Source organism: Amphiprion ocellaris, chromosome 8, assembly GCF_022539595.1.
Source record: "Amphiprion ocellaris isolate individual 3 ecotype Okinawa chromosome 8, ASM2253959v1, whole genome shotgun sequence".
Taxonomy (NCBI): Eukaryota; Metazoa; Chordata; class Actinopteri; family Pomacentridae; genus Amphiprion; species Amphiprion ocellaris.
The window spans coordinates 25,253,832-25,268,740 of record NC_072773.1 but is presented as its reverse complement, the minus strand read 5'-3'; the positions used below and the strand labels follow the sequence as shown (position 1 = coordinate 25,268,740).

The 14,909-nt window shown below is 42.3% G+C and overlaps 1 protein-coding gene across 1 annotated transcript in view; it reads left to right on the top strand.

Annotated features, from left to right (window-relative positions):
• LOC111574184 (cadherin-4-like) overlaps positions 1 to 14,909 on the top strand; it is a 232,095-nt gene that overhangs the window by 203,186 nt on the left and 14,000 nt on the right. Inside the window, exons 10-12 of the mRNA XM_023278621.3 lie at positions 4,252 to 4,437; positions 8,352 to 8,608; positions 14,160 to 14,302. Of these exons, the coding sequence (XP_023134389.2) occupies positions 4,252 to 4,437; positions 8,352 to 8,608; positions 14,160 to 14,302 (586 nt within the window). The remainder of the gene's footprint in view (positions 1 to 4,251; positions 4,438 to 8,351; positions 8,609 to 14,159; positions 14,303 to 14,909) is intronic.

The following is a 14,909-nucleotide window of genomic DNA, read 5'->3' as shown; positions in this document are numbered from 1 at the left end:
CAGCAACATCATCCCTAAATGAATTAGTGAAGCGAGAGATTTCTCTTTTGACTCAGCCCCGATATAAGTGTATTTTCTCAGCTCTGCTAAATGTTCAGATGTGTAAGTGGAAAAGCTGAGGTGGCAGTCGTGTTTCTCGGTCATAGCTGAAAAGCAGAAAAAGATTTCTTACTTGCATGGTTGGAAATAAGTTTTATTTGATGTGACAGAGTTTACGTGCATTTGGTAAGCAGAGATGGTCAGAAGTGGAATCGGTTTACCTGCGCTTCGGTGTCACGTTTTGATGAAAAATCTCCCCAGGTGTCAGTGCGGCTTCAGGTGTCAGGATTATTCAGGATGTGTGCTTTCCCGTCACTACTGATGAGAGCATGGGCCTGTTGGGTAGATAAGGTGCTTAGCTCCGCAACTGCAGGAGCAGCGGCTGAGGCAGTATCTGCGATGCAGTGCGCTCAGCTCTTTGAGGAGGTAGCAGAGGAGCTAGTATTAGCATTTGCCCTGGGGCCTATTAGGACCTTATGATGATGAGTTAGCATCAGCGGTAAGCATGTGTCAGCCACAGAGCTCATCAGAGAGCTGCTACATCGCACACAGCTGGAAATGTACAGAGAGAGGGCAGGGGAGGAGATGGTAAGCAAAAAGAGAACAAAGGGAGCTGACGGGTGGACCACCGTGTAGACTCTGGGACGAAAAATTGAATGAAGAAAAAGTGATGAGAGAATGATGGGGAAAGAAGAAAGAATGAAGGATTGTTTAGTCAGTAGAGCTATTTTCTGCTGCAGCAGTGATAAAGCATAGACATGGCCCCGCTGTAAATCAGAGGCCTTTCCTGACTCGGCACCCCCTACTCTGCATTAAAATTCTCCCCTGATAGCAGTATATTGATGATAGTGGGCAATAATAGATTGATATTCTCTAACTGTATTCCACCGTGTTTAAGTGCATTTCCATCAGCGTCATGGGGGAAGTTAATACTATCATAGATATTGATGATAAACTTTAGTGGAGGTTTTGGAGCCACGATGAGCGGAGCACTTTTACCCTCTCCCTTCATAAATCATCCATTTTAGTGGGGGGATAACATAAAAGCCATTTTGTTGAGAATGCAGGCTATTATGCAAATATTTAGTGTTTGCAATAAACCCCATAGATCTTTCAACGTGTCCCAGAAATATAAAGTTTGGGGAATTTGTCTTTAATGTTGATGATTAATATTTCATCACGCTTATCAGAGGCTGGCCTATTTTTCACGGCGGCAAAGGGTGTCGTGTGTATACAGATGTGAAGGCTGTGGGTGCTTATTCAGGACTGTGTACACGCATGCATTATGTCTGTGATAGAGATAGATGAGACAAAATGAAATAAGTTATTCATCTCTTTTGTTTGTTTATGCATATACTTCTGTAACAATGACTGTATCTTATATGGAATAGGGTATCTTGTAGTTATGTGTAGAAACTTATGATCACACAATCATGATATGTACTGTATGTGCAGAAGGTGCTGCATTGCTTCCCGGGCCTCGTTCTTTTATCTTTCTTAACAATGTTCAAATGATGAAGCTACCTGTCACTTCTCTGCTCCCTCTCACGGCCAATTTCAGCCAAAATACTGACAGAGAGGTGAGCATGTTGGCAAGAGGTGTCTTATCAAGTGCTGTGAGAAAGTCAACTGCACTCTGAGCCAATCACAATCAAAGAGCTGCAACATGTTTCCCTGTAGTGCAGTAGTTGGGGACAAGATACGGTATCATAGAGAAAAAAAATCCAAGCCTCTACATAAAGATGGGCATACAACAGCTCAGTTGTTAAACTAGAACTAGCTGCACTACACTGTATAGTGCTAGCACCATTAGGAGCCAAAGCAGTATTCACCTAATAAATCATTAAGCGAGTGAAAGAAAAAGAACAACGTCAAAGTTTTTTTACCAAGATAGACTGAAATGCTCTCAGTTGCATCCATTATTGACAATAACCCCAGCAAATATCAAAGATCGCTGTCATAAAAATGGAGGTCTTGAAGAGACAGAACAATCGTTAAACTCCCTCACCTGGCATAGGTCTGGCTTCTAAAAACTCATCTTTGTTCATTAAAGTTACATATTGAGAAGCTTTTGACCATGAAAATAATCAATTCAAGCAAGTAACTTTACACCTTTTCCTTTAGTGTGTGCTGATCTAGTAATCTCTTTTTCCACCCTCCACTCCTACACCAGCTCACATGCGACTTGAGTTCTTTAGCCATGCATGTTCTGACTAGAAATCGATTCTGAAGAACAGCGATGATACAGAAAGTTTACAAGACCGGTTCTTTAATTTTGTTTAAAACTCTCTGAAACTGTCTTTGGGACACAGTCATTATATTGTGTTTTCTATCAGATATAAAACACCATACAAAATGCTCGTAAGATTAAAAACCTGATTTTCATCAAAGGAGGTCTCAGTGTAACTGAATGTAGAGGAAAACTGAGAGAAACTTCTCATTCTGTAGAAAAATTAATGATGTTAAATTCTCATTTGAAAGTTTATTCTTAAATATAAGCTGAATGCTGCTCAGCCACCATCATTGTCTTCTTGAAAATGTCATGGTTGGCTACATTCCTAGATGTGTTTTTTGGCAGTTAAGGCACTTAATACTGCATTATTTACATCAGAGCAATTCTGAACTTCAAAACACAATTGCAAGCTAAAACTACAAATGACAAAAGCACAGTGATTGTAAGTTGATTGCTGCAATGTTCTTTGGCACTCGGTGTTGATTTTGTTTACTGATTTAAGTTGACATTTACACACTCTTGTACATTTCACAGTCTTTTGTGATGAACTGTTTTGTTGTACTGCCAATATAATTTTATGTGTGGGGAATTCAAAAACTGCCATGTCATGGAAAATGCCAATGTGGAAAAAAGAAACAAGGCTTTTTAAGACCTTGGATGCCAGGTGCAGCGCCTCCCATTCCTCCTCTCTATAAAGAGTTAATGAGACCAGAAATCTCTAACTGCAGTATTGATAATCAGAGCAGTGGTGGAGCCTTCAAAGTCGTCCCTCATATCTGGTTAACACTTGCCCTTAGTTGTTACTGTGTGCTGAGAAGGAAGATGCTCAAGGGCCCTTAGGAGCGTAAGAGCCATCGCTGAAGTTTTATTTTATTGAATTGGCATTGGGGAGTCCCTGAACCAAACCACAGTAATAAACCACACAAGCACACACAGACTCACACTGACAGTAACGTACGACAGCCTGCCTACTTATCCAATGCAGGCAGTGCATCAGGACCACCCGGACTTGTCTGTTGTCTTAAGAATGTCATTGAGTCTCTGAACAGCTCTCCTGACGCAGCCCCCTAATCTGCCCGCTGCTGTCGGCTGTTTGCTGGGTGATGCGCGGGTTGCCAGGCATGGTATTATGGTCCGTTGGAGTGTTTGGTCTGGGGCTTTGCTCTTTGATATCCTACACTCACATAAGCGGCTCTTCCACGCCTGTTACCCATGGTGACACGGTGGCTGTATGGCGCTGCATGCCTGTTGCCTCCAGACGAAGTGAAGACGTGCCAACGTGCTCCAACCTCGTGTGATTGGTTAAGAGTTGATGGCTTGCTTGTGTAGGTGGGGCTGCGGTCAGCTTGTGTTTTACAGGGCTCTGGTGGAGTTGTTGCTGTAGTTAGTTGGTCTTTTGTGGGCTTCATCCCCTGAGCCTGTGCAGCTTTGATCAATCCCCACCATGACAGACACATGACAGACAGCGGCTCACTCCTCATCAGGCTTATCAGGACAACGCACATGTGTTTGTACAGCATGGGGACAACTAAAAACCACTTACATACACTCAAACAGCTGTTTTAACCCTCCCTTCTGCTCGCTTCTTTCTGTTCATCCATTCTTTTCCTCCTTTGTCACTCTGGCTTTCAAAGGAATGAAAAATATTATTGCTCATCAAGGATGGATAGTAGAAATACAGAAGATGCAGTGAAACTGGAACAACGCCTCTGTGCGTCTGCTTGCTGGTGTGCCACTGTGTTTACTGCTTGTTTACTACTCAGCGGTGGTAAAAGCGAGATCATTAAAATTTCTCTAAGTGAAAACCTGACATAAGGATCATATCTGTTAGGAGAAATGTAAAAGGGGGATGGGCTCTCAGTGGCTTTTTGTAGAAATTGCCACACTCAAACAGCTCAGTAGGTACCTAAAAGACCAAGGGCACAGTAAAATAAATGATACTTTAAAGAGATGTTAACACTTGACTGTACTTTCTGCAGTTTTCGGGTGAGGTCCCAGAGAACCGAGTGGATGTCGTAGTGGCCAATCTGACAGTTATAGATGCCGATCAACCGCACTCGCCCAACTGGAACGCCATCTACAGGATCATCAGCGGTGACCCATCTGGGCATTTCACCATCCGCACTGACCCTGTCTCCAATGACGGCATGGTCACCGTGGTGAAGGTAAGATTCCAAACTATCATGTCATGCTCAGCTCCTGGGCTTATAGAGGTCAGTGCAGAAGAAACAGTGTCATCTCTATTTCTTCACTGAATGTCAGATCCCCTTGGGAATTAAGCGCAAGCAGTAATAATAGTCTACAGAGTTAAATGGGGACGGGCGGGGGTCTTTGCCTTTCATATGCCCCTTTATGTCCACATGAGGGATTGGAGGCTGTGTTGCCCTTTGGAAAGAGCTCATACACTCACACACAGACTTAAACACAATAGCTGGTGAGACCACTGTAGCAAATTAGGTATTGATTTCTCAATTACAAAGGCAACGGTTTTTATACACTCATAATGCTCTAGCTGCTGTGCTAAATGGCATCAACAACAAAGCCGTGTCTTGTAACAACCTGCTATGTTAGTGTTCGACCTCTCAAATACAATCTCAATACAAGACTGAACAGCAGGAAAAAACTGTGTGTACTGTCATGGATAGACACTATGATTCTTATGACCTTTACAAAATAAAACACAAAAATCTAACAGGTTAATTTTGGTCAATTTATCTTTTACAGTAGGAAAAAGGATATAATTTTAGGATCTATTTCTTAAAGTACAAGACTGATAGGTAATTTATAGCAAAACAGCAAATGAAAAACTTTTTTTCTTTCGTTTGTTTAAAAGGGAAGAATTCATAAGCATCTTATTTCTCTAAAAATAAACAAGCATACAAATTCTGGATTGGCTGATTAACATATAAATAAATGATAACCTATGAGCTTCCAACCGAGTTTGTTTTCAGACTACATATGCACTAGAGGTGTGCATCCTAGTGAATGACCTTTTGTTTTGTATATGCGTGTTCATTCATGAGTGGCTTACTGTGAATATGTTTATTATGTTCCATGGGCTTTGTAGAAATAACTTTTATGACCCCCGGGACTCCAGGGTATTCTCAACATGTATCCGACTCCTGCATATCACAACTCGCATCATACAATAATAGTAAAAAAAAAAAAGGGAATAACATCGCCTTGTAATTCCCACAGCACCCTGAGCAATGAGCATTGGCATTTTGCTTCTCTTCATTATCTCTAGATGACTGCCTTTTATAATCCATTCCTCTCACTCCCTGATGTAAAATTCAGTAGGCAGCCGGGTAGCCGTAAGCTTGCATAAAGACGCATGGCAGGTTATCAGGAAATCATAAAATAAGAGACAGGACACCCCCTGGGAAGAAACGAGCAATAGAGTGTCTCAACAAGTAAACAGAGGGGCTTCGGCTCGCTCAGGGAAAAAAAAGGGAGCCGGAACATTCGCATCAGACAACTTGTGATCGGTACAGTGAAGAAGCCATAAGAAGGCGCTACCTTGTTGTTCCTATTTTTACCGAGGTGTCTGCGGCTGCTAGTACCGACACATCGAATCACACTGACACCCAGGTACACGTCAGTCTTCCACAGGGGACTTGGACTCCTCTGTAAACAAGGGGTGAGGTCTTAACCAGAACATGTCACACATTTACGCTGTTCTCCGGAGAGTTTATGAGACGTCTCCTCATTTTGCCGCACGGTAATCGAGCCGGTAGACAAACAAGCGCACATAAAAACACACAAATAGAGCCGCTTGGTTCGAATGAGTCATTAAGATATGTAAATCACAGCTTATGATAAACATGGAAGATGACAGGGGGAGCAGAGAGGAGGAGAGAAGTGCAGCGGAGACAGATTTCCGAGGATTGAGAGATGCAGCCCGCAGAGAGCATAAATCAGAGAGCTTGGCTAGGGCAGAGGTGAGAAGATGAGGGGGTGGGAAGTTGGAGTCCAGCGGAACAAATTAGGTAAAAGGGAAAGAGAGGAGTGTGTGAAGTGATACAGAGGAGATGTAAGATGTGACGGCTCGTGGGCAAAAGATGGAAGCCGTGTTATTGACCTCTCACCCCTCTGGCTTCCCTCAGGGTGTGTGTATCTAGGTGTGTATGTGTGTTTTAGTTAGCCTACAGCTATGCTCTAGACCTCCCTGTGCTCTGAATACCACTGGCTGTAGATCAAAGAGCCTTGAGCGTGGTTCGCCTGTAAATGGGTTCCCAATGCGCCATGGGGTCACGCGCGAATACACACTCGCATGCTTACATTTACTTATTCATACGTGCATGTACACACACAGGCAAACTGTAGCACCCGCTAACAGGCACAAAAACACCTCCCCTCCAGTGCCCTTGTCAACCAATCTCCCTGATTAATGATGCTTTTTTTTTTTTTTTTTTTTTTTTTTATCAGAGCTGAGCTCTCAGACTGTCCGCTCATAGCACTGAAGCAATGCAACATACAGATGTGCTCAAAGCCATTAACATCACAATCAAACACCACAGACACAGGCTTTGCAGTGGTAATCATCATCCGTCTGTTTAGAAATGTGCCAGGAGCACCTACAAGCAGCATATTTGTTCTTTTGTTGCTTCCTTGCTTGTTGTTGTCATTTGAACCTGATCGTGTAGTGTTCATTAGGAGAGCGTGCAACTGTCACTCTGGTTTAAGCTCAGCTGGCAAAAGCCCCCTGTAGACTACACATATACAGTAAACACATTCACTCAACAGGCAGAATCATGACAACACCCTGTGAATACTCTCAGCCCTCTTCTGTGTAGCTGTGTGTTCCTTCATCCAGGGACCACTTGACTTGGCATCTGTTCATTTATCATGTCCTTTATCATCAAGGTTCAATGCAAAGTCCCCAGACACAGATGAAAAAAGAAATGTTGACACGGAGGTTTTGCACTATAATCAGTGCAGTGTTTATAGTAAACACATTAGGCCATTAATAAATATTACACTGATAATACATGACACAACTTGCATATAAAAATAATAAGGAATGCTATTAATGACAGCAATAATTACCATAAGATAAGCAATTGCTTTATTTTCATTCTTTTCTTTAAACCAGGAGTTGTGTTCATTCTGGTAAAACAAAGCTTTACATTTTTTATTATGTTCCACAGAATTATTTCCACTTTAATAATAAACACACTGTAATACAATGCTATATAAATATGGCTTGCAGTGTTTGCTTTGGCTCAGACTATGTCACGGAGATGACCTCTGTGGTATTTATTTGTTTTGCATTACACAAGTTCTTGTTATTGTAACTATCCACTGAATATTTATTGCACAGTATAGCCTTGTTTGTTCATACTTATGTTTACATATGAAGTATGAATTGAAACTGACCAAATAAAATCCTAACTGAGACACAGAAACACACATTTTGTGTTGTTTAAAATCTGATTATGAAGACTAGATACAGTATCATCCTCGGGTGTTTTATGTGAATCAAATCAAGAAGAAATTTATGTATGTTGCACAATATCACAAATCAGATATTTGCTTGAGAGGGCTTTAAAATCAGTAAAGAATGATGGCCCTTGATGGGGAGGAGCAAAAGCTCCTCGATAGCCCATTAAATTGGGAAAAAAATGGAAGAACCCTGCAGAAGAGCAACACAGCAAAGGCCCCTTCTCTAACAGACATGCAATGTTGTGTGTACAGGATACAGCTACATAGTAAAGTTACTGTGTGGAAAATAAGGATAAAAAAATGGTAGATGACTGCAAACATACATCAAAACTAGAGGACATTGAGCAACTTCCAGATGCCTGTAAACAGACAGATAAATGGCCTCCTGTCTACCCTGAAGACCTGGAAAGAGGACAGAATACACAATCACACAAGAGACAAAACTCAAGCATACTGTTCACACAAAAACAAGACGGATAGCAAACACACAGGTGAACAAAGAAAGAAAGACAACATGCACACAAGAAAGAGAGAAGAGGAGATGCAGGAGAATAACTTAAAAGCAACAGCTTTATAAATGTTAAGCTATTGCAGTTCAGTTTAACAGTTGCTGACTCTTTCTTCCTCTCTCCAGCCAGTAGACTTTGAGATGAACCGTGCCTTCATGCTGACAGTGGTGGTGTCCAACCAGGCCCATCTAGCTAGTGGCATCCAGTCATCACTCCAGTCCACAGCGGGGGTCACCATATCTGTCCAGGACGTCAACGAACCTCCCTACTTCCCCACAAACCCCAAACACATCCGCTTCGAGGAGGGCGTCCCTGCTGGCACCAGTCTGACAACGTTCTCAGCCTCAGATCCTGATCGACTTCAGATGCAGCAGTTAATCAGGTAATGAGCGAATGATAGATGAAACGACAAAATGGGAATCCTAGTTTGACTGACATTTTAATTGCATTCCGTCACCTTAATTTTCTTCTTGTGTGGAACAATTTAGATCTGGTTTAGATAAGTTCTGTTACATACGGTGTAGCTGAATGTGTAGAAATAGTAGAAACTACACTTTATGATTAAAATTGCACTTGTTCATTCAGGGGCAGCATCCTCAGCTGGCCTGAGGAAATTATCAATTTAAGCTAAGTCTCAAAGAGACTTTGATTAAAATGAAGTTGAACAGTCTCATTCTGAAAGTCATAAACTCTGATTTTATTGACCTCCAGTTCCCAAAACAAAGAAACACATGGTAGAACCGATGATAATTATATACAAACATTTATTAACTAATTCTACAAACAAACAATAAACAACAATGACATGACAACAACAGACAGTGAATAAATGAATGAATAAATGCAAATAAATAAACTAATGACAATGGTGTCTTACCAAATTTATAGCTTTGGGAGAGGGTCTTTGAATCTTTGTGTGTTGCTCTGGAATGTTCTGCTCCTTAGTACGCTACATATGGCCAGTATTGTCTGAATAAGGCTTGGAAGTACTAGGCTAGCTGCTTTGTAAGTAAAAGCCTGGCAGAAATCTGTCCATATGCACCAGGCTAAAAAGCCTCTTGGATTGGTTCCACATCGGTAGTTAGATGTCAAAGTTCAACAAGGGGAGTGTATTTTGGCATTACCCATCTCTCAAAGTCTTACTGTGTGAAGTTTATGAGCCAGCAGAGAACTCTGAGTAAGGAGGGCAAGAAGGTTAATAGGGAGCAATAGCTTCTGGGGTAATGAGAAGTGTGTGTGTGTGCATTCTGTAGGTTGCATGAGCACATACATGCAGGTGCACACACACATACCGAACAGAAGAGGATAGAGGGAGGTTGGGGTGCTAAAACGAACAGCTGGCTCGTGCCCAAACACCTGACACAGCATTATGTCCACCTGCAGTGTTCTTTCTTTGCGGTAAGCCTCTCTGGATTTTAAATGTAAACCAACCTTTAAATGACCAGCAGGCCTTTCTTCAGTCTTGCTGTCAGTCTGACAGTAGCAGTGGCTGCACTCTGGCCTTTCAAACTTCGAGGCAATCTATTAAGAACACTTTGCTCCGTATTGATGCGGCAAAAAGGGACGGCTTTAGATTATCATCACATGAGACCGCAGACCCCACGTGTTTCCATTTGTGCGTACATGAAGAATGTCTGTGTAGATTATAGTGAGTGGCGGCGGCGTGATTTATAGCTGGCACAGAAGAGAAAGTACAATTGAGTTGATAACCGCACGACATTAATACCACCTCCTTCCAACCACCTCACACTCCAACAGCTCCTTCCTTCCCATTTTCTCGAGGGAGAAGATCTAAACAAATTTCCCTGCTAATTTCACAGCAAATGAGAGTAAATTGGGTGTACATTATAATTTAGGAAGACACCAAAGTCACCAGCTGGCCTCTCTCACACACACACACACACACACACACACACACACTCTCTCTCTCTCTCTCTCTCTCTCTCTTTCTCTCTATCTGTCTTTCTGTTGAATTAACTTGGAAATCACTGGTTTCCTCCCTGTGTTTTTTTTTCTCCATGACCTGCCCCAGAATGCAGTGTTGTACATCTTGGAATTGAGTTAGCCTATTAGAAGCATGCTGAGGTCTGGCGCAGCCTCCTTTATATATACACAAACCACATCTCCCTCCTTCCTGTGAGGACGATAGAGATGGCAAATCCGCCACTTCATTTATTTGGATCCATCTGGACAGAATCACTGCTAATCCCACTGTGATTTCTATAAAAGGTATCTTCTCTAGACAATAATCCTCATCCTCGAATCAGGAGCGAAAACATTGTACAGAGTTTGCATCAGTTTCATCAACTTATGCATGTTTTTTTTGTTTTTTAAAATTTTGTCACAAAGAACTGATCTCGGTGCAGAGACCTCCAAACCTCATCAATCACATAGTCAACTTACATGTCTCTTCACATTGGGTAGACATTTAGATGTGACACCTCGGTTTATGCTGCATGTAATTTATGTTGCATGTCTTTGCATATGACAAAAGGCTGTATGTCTTCATAAATGGATGGTGGAGATACATAAAGAAAAGGCAGACACAGAGAGGATTTAGAGGGAGCTTTAAAAGTCAAAAGTAAGGTGAATAAAGAGCTAAGGGACCGCAGAGGGTGGGAGGGAAGGATGGTGCGCTGACTGCAGGTCAAGGTTTGAACTTGACAGGTGCTTATCAAAGGCGGGACAGACTGACAGTGTCCTGTTGAGGTTGGGGAGAAGGCAGTGTGTACACGAGCGGGGCCGGGAGGAGTGGGGAGGGAGGGAGAGTGAGGCATCATGCATCACTTGTCAGACACCCAACCGGTAAGGTCGAGACACGGGACTAGAGACACTGGCATAAATGATTACCCAAACCGCCTTGGCTAAGCTTCAGACATGCATTTTTCATCCTCAGGGTCGGGGGTTTGAAAAATAAATGTCATACCTCTCCCTGCTGCTTGCTAAGATCGCTAACCTGCCAAGCCTAATCATACATCCAGCTGTACTCACACACCTACCAACTCCCAAATGAGAGAAACCTTCTGGTGGAGGAGAGCTCGGGAAAGTATTGGAAATAAGGCACTGGAAGGAATAGCAAAAGTTTCACACCCAGTGTATCATTTAAACTAAATTCTGTATGCCAAAATCACCCTAGAGACAACAAGAACTGTTTACCTTTCCAAGGAGACAGAGAAATCGGCATGGCACTTCATTAAAAAGTTAGTATTGGGGCCTGCCAGTTTCCCACAGTAATGTTGTTTACTGTTGGGCCTTGTAAACAAAAACTCAGTGCCTTTGCAGGCATTGCTCTAATGACCAGAGCCCTATCATTTACTTAGTGTTATCAGAAAAACTGAGGCAAGTAACAATGACTTTCTGAAACCAGCAACATTCTTCCCTCAACCTTTGTGGAGTTTTCCTTAAGAACAAGACTAATGATGCAGCAGACTGTCCATTCACGTGTTGGAAATGAACTCGAGCTAAAGACCGTTCATACAGGACTTCATTTGCCTCATATATGGTTTATTGCATCTGCAGTGAGGGCTGTTGAAGAGGCTTAATTAAAGTGTGAAGATGAGCAGGAGTGAACGAACCTTTGTGCATCAAAGGACACATATTCCACTTGTGTCCTCATGTGTGTCCAGCATAAGATTAAGTTCTAATGGCAGGATTCTGACAAATCCACTTTTGAGATTTCTGCTTCCACACCAGCACAGAGTGGAGGCTGGTAGAGTTTCCGTTGCGGCGTTTCGAGAAGTGTGTTTATTTTCTTTCCCGCTGAAAGATAGATGAGAGGATTGTTACCACTGTTGTGTCGGTGTGTCTACTGTGGATGTTTTTTTAAGGCTAGCTAAATAACATGTCAGTTCTTTCATCAGTATACCAACTGGAAGGTAAAAACAGTAAATTGTTGTCCGTGTTTTATGTTCTGGACTATTTCTTAGTTGTCGGTAGTGACTTCTAGGAGTCGAGTCATTACTGTGAGGTTGCCAGGTAATTAACAGAAACTCCAGCACTTGAAACTATAAATCTTTGGTCAAAAAAGCACAACACGTGCCTTCTTAATTAGTGACCTTTAGCAATGCTGTTGGGCAGACTATTTCAACTGTGTACAGAGTCGGTCTAGTTCCCCGCCATCCCCTTGCTGGTCTTAACTTTATATTAACATACATTAGAGCGGTATTGATCAACTCTTGGCAAGAGAGTGAATAAATGTCTTTCCAAAAAACACGAGGTATGGGTTTTTTCCCCAAGAACAGTATCCATAGCGTTTGGGAGAACTGACCCTTTAAGTTCTCTCCGCTCAGTAAAACAACACCAATTTGTCTGCCGTCTTCTGGAAAGACAGAGAACATTTGTCAGGTTGGCACGGCGACGCCTGCAGAAAATGCAGTTGGACGGAGAATAGCAGTAGGTATCGTGTCAGTCTTAATGAGGACATTAAAATCAGATCATACAACCGGGCTGCTACTTTTCCAGTGTCACCTCTCCTTGCCTCTTTTTCCCCACCTCACACCCATTCCTGATCATTTCCCTCCCTCTTTTATCCCACCCTCCCACCGCGATGGACTCACTGTAGTCTTTCTGGTGATTTCACAGTCCACCAGTTAGCGGCTGTGGGCTTGGCTAGCCTGTGTGAAACTGTCTAGAGTGTGGGAATGTCATCTCTATGATCCCCTTGCCTGCACCGCGCTATGCCTGGGATCATGCCCACTGCCTGCTGGGAAAATCCCACCTCCGTCACTGCAGGGAAGAGATTATACTCTCCGTCCATCCCCCCCTCTTCCCACTTCCTTACTGCCACCCATCCCTCCAGGCTTTCATTCTCATCTTGGTTAAGTAGAAACGTACATGTGGTATTTAGTGGAACACAAATAAACAAGCAGGCCGTAGACAAACAGTAAGTAAATTACTATTCAGTAAACATAAAAGGAAGGTTAAGGTCAAATCCATTTCAATTTGGATGGCTTTTAAAGCTGGAAGTGTATGTCACATAACAACATGGCCTTTTTGCCCTAACTGACATTCAGTAAATGAAATCGAATTGATGTGGAAACCTTGTTGTGTAAGGCCAAGGCATCGCATGAAAGTGAGATTGCCGCCAAGAGAGGTGACAGTTGATGAACCCTGCATCCAGCAGCGAATGAGGCATGGATGAGAAGATGGAGGCTGGGATAAGGAAATGTATGAATACAAAAGCACGGCAAGATGAGGTGAGAAGGTGCAAGTTGAGACGGATCAGATAGAACCCAAAGTGCGGAACAAGCCGAAAGCGACGAAAAGCCAGAGAAACAAGAACAGTTTGATCAGACTCAGATTGGGATTCAATCCTGGAGATGATCCCCTGTTCCTTCGCTGCCCTTTATCCCAGGGGAGTGTTGCCACCTGCTCCCACATCCACATTCCTGTTTGATGATCAGTAGCGAGATCCTATCATCCAGTCTCTACATGATACACAGCTTCCCCATAGCTTATACATACCTTCCACACGGGCACATGTGCAAACAGGCAACCGCTAAAACATGCACATGTATATAACCCATTCATGCAGTTCAGCCTTCCCCCTGCTTAAGCAAACACTTCCTCGAAAATGTGGATGCACAACACACACACACACACACACACACACACACACACACACACACACACACACACACACACACACACACACAGAGGCAGTTGCAGCAGTGCTTAACTAGGGAGGTAATTGACTTCAATGCCTGGTACACAGGAATGAAAAATGAGGTGAAATTGACTGTAGACTGCAGGCTCTGGAGAAGAAGTCAATGAAGAATTAAACTGTGTGAAGGTCAAGCTGTTGTGATTTTGTGTGTGTGTGTATTTGCAGGCAATCTATGTATGCACAGGCACAGGAGAAAATTTATAATTGCTTGTAAACATGGAAACGCCAACGCTAACTTCTCCATCGATCTGTCCTTGTGTGTCTTTAGGTATTCAAAGCTGAACGACCCAGCGGACTGGTTGTCCATCAACAGAACCAACGGTCAGATAGTAACCACGGCGATGCTTGACCGGGAGTCCGTCTACGTTAAAAACAATATATACGAAGCCACATTTCTGGCAACAGACAATGGTAAGAGCCTTTTTTACTGTACATGTTGCACTGGACATTTACTTTCATTTAAGATCAGAGATCAAGGTTTCTGCTTCCTGTGTCCTATTTTTGATCCTTTCTGTTTCTGTGCTCACTACTTCATGCTTTAGCACAGTTGACATAACAGCAATATCAATATTATAAATTCTTTCACTATTATTATAATTTTACTCATGTAAATGTACTATCAAGCTACAACTTTTCATACTCTATGATTTTTTATCAGAAAAGTGACTATTTCTACAATGTAATGTCCATCTAAATGGAAGTTAAGAACCCTGGAAAGCTTCTAATTTTAAAATGACATTAAGATAATATTGTCTAAACTTATGAGCTAAGATTCTGACTACATCCTAAAACTCTTTTCTTTTAAATTGAGTATATAATATACATCTACCATTAACAAAAATGGGGACATTTGTGTGGATTTATAGGATTCACACACCATTAAAGAGCGATCCAGCTGAGTTAGAGAAAACTGGTTGATCCTCTCCTCTGCTATCTTCTGTCCAAGCCTGCCTTCTCCTTCCCTTCCTCATCATTTCCTTTTTCCTTATATTATTTGTTCTGCATCAAAGTTGAAACT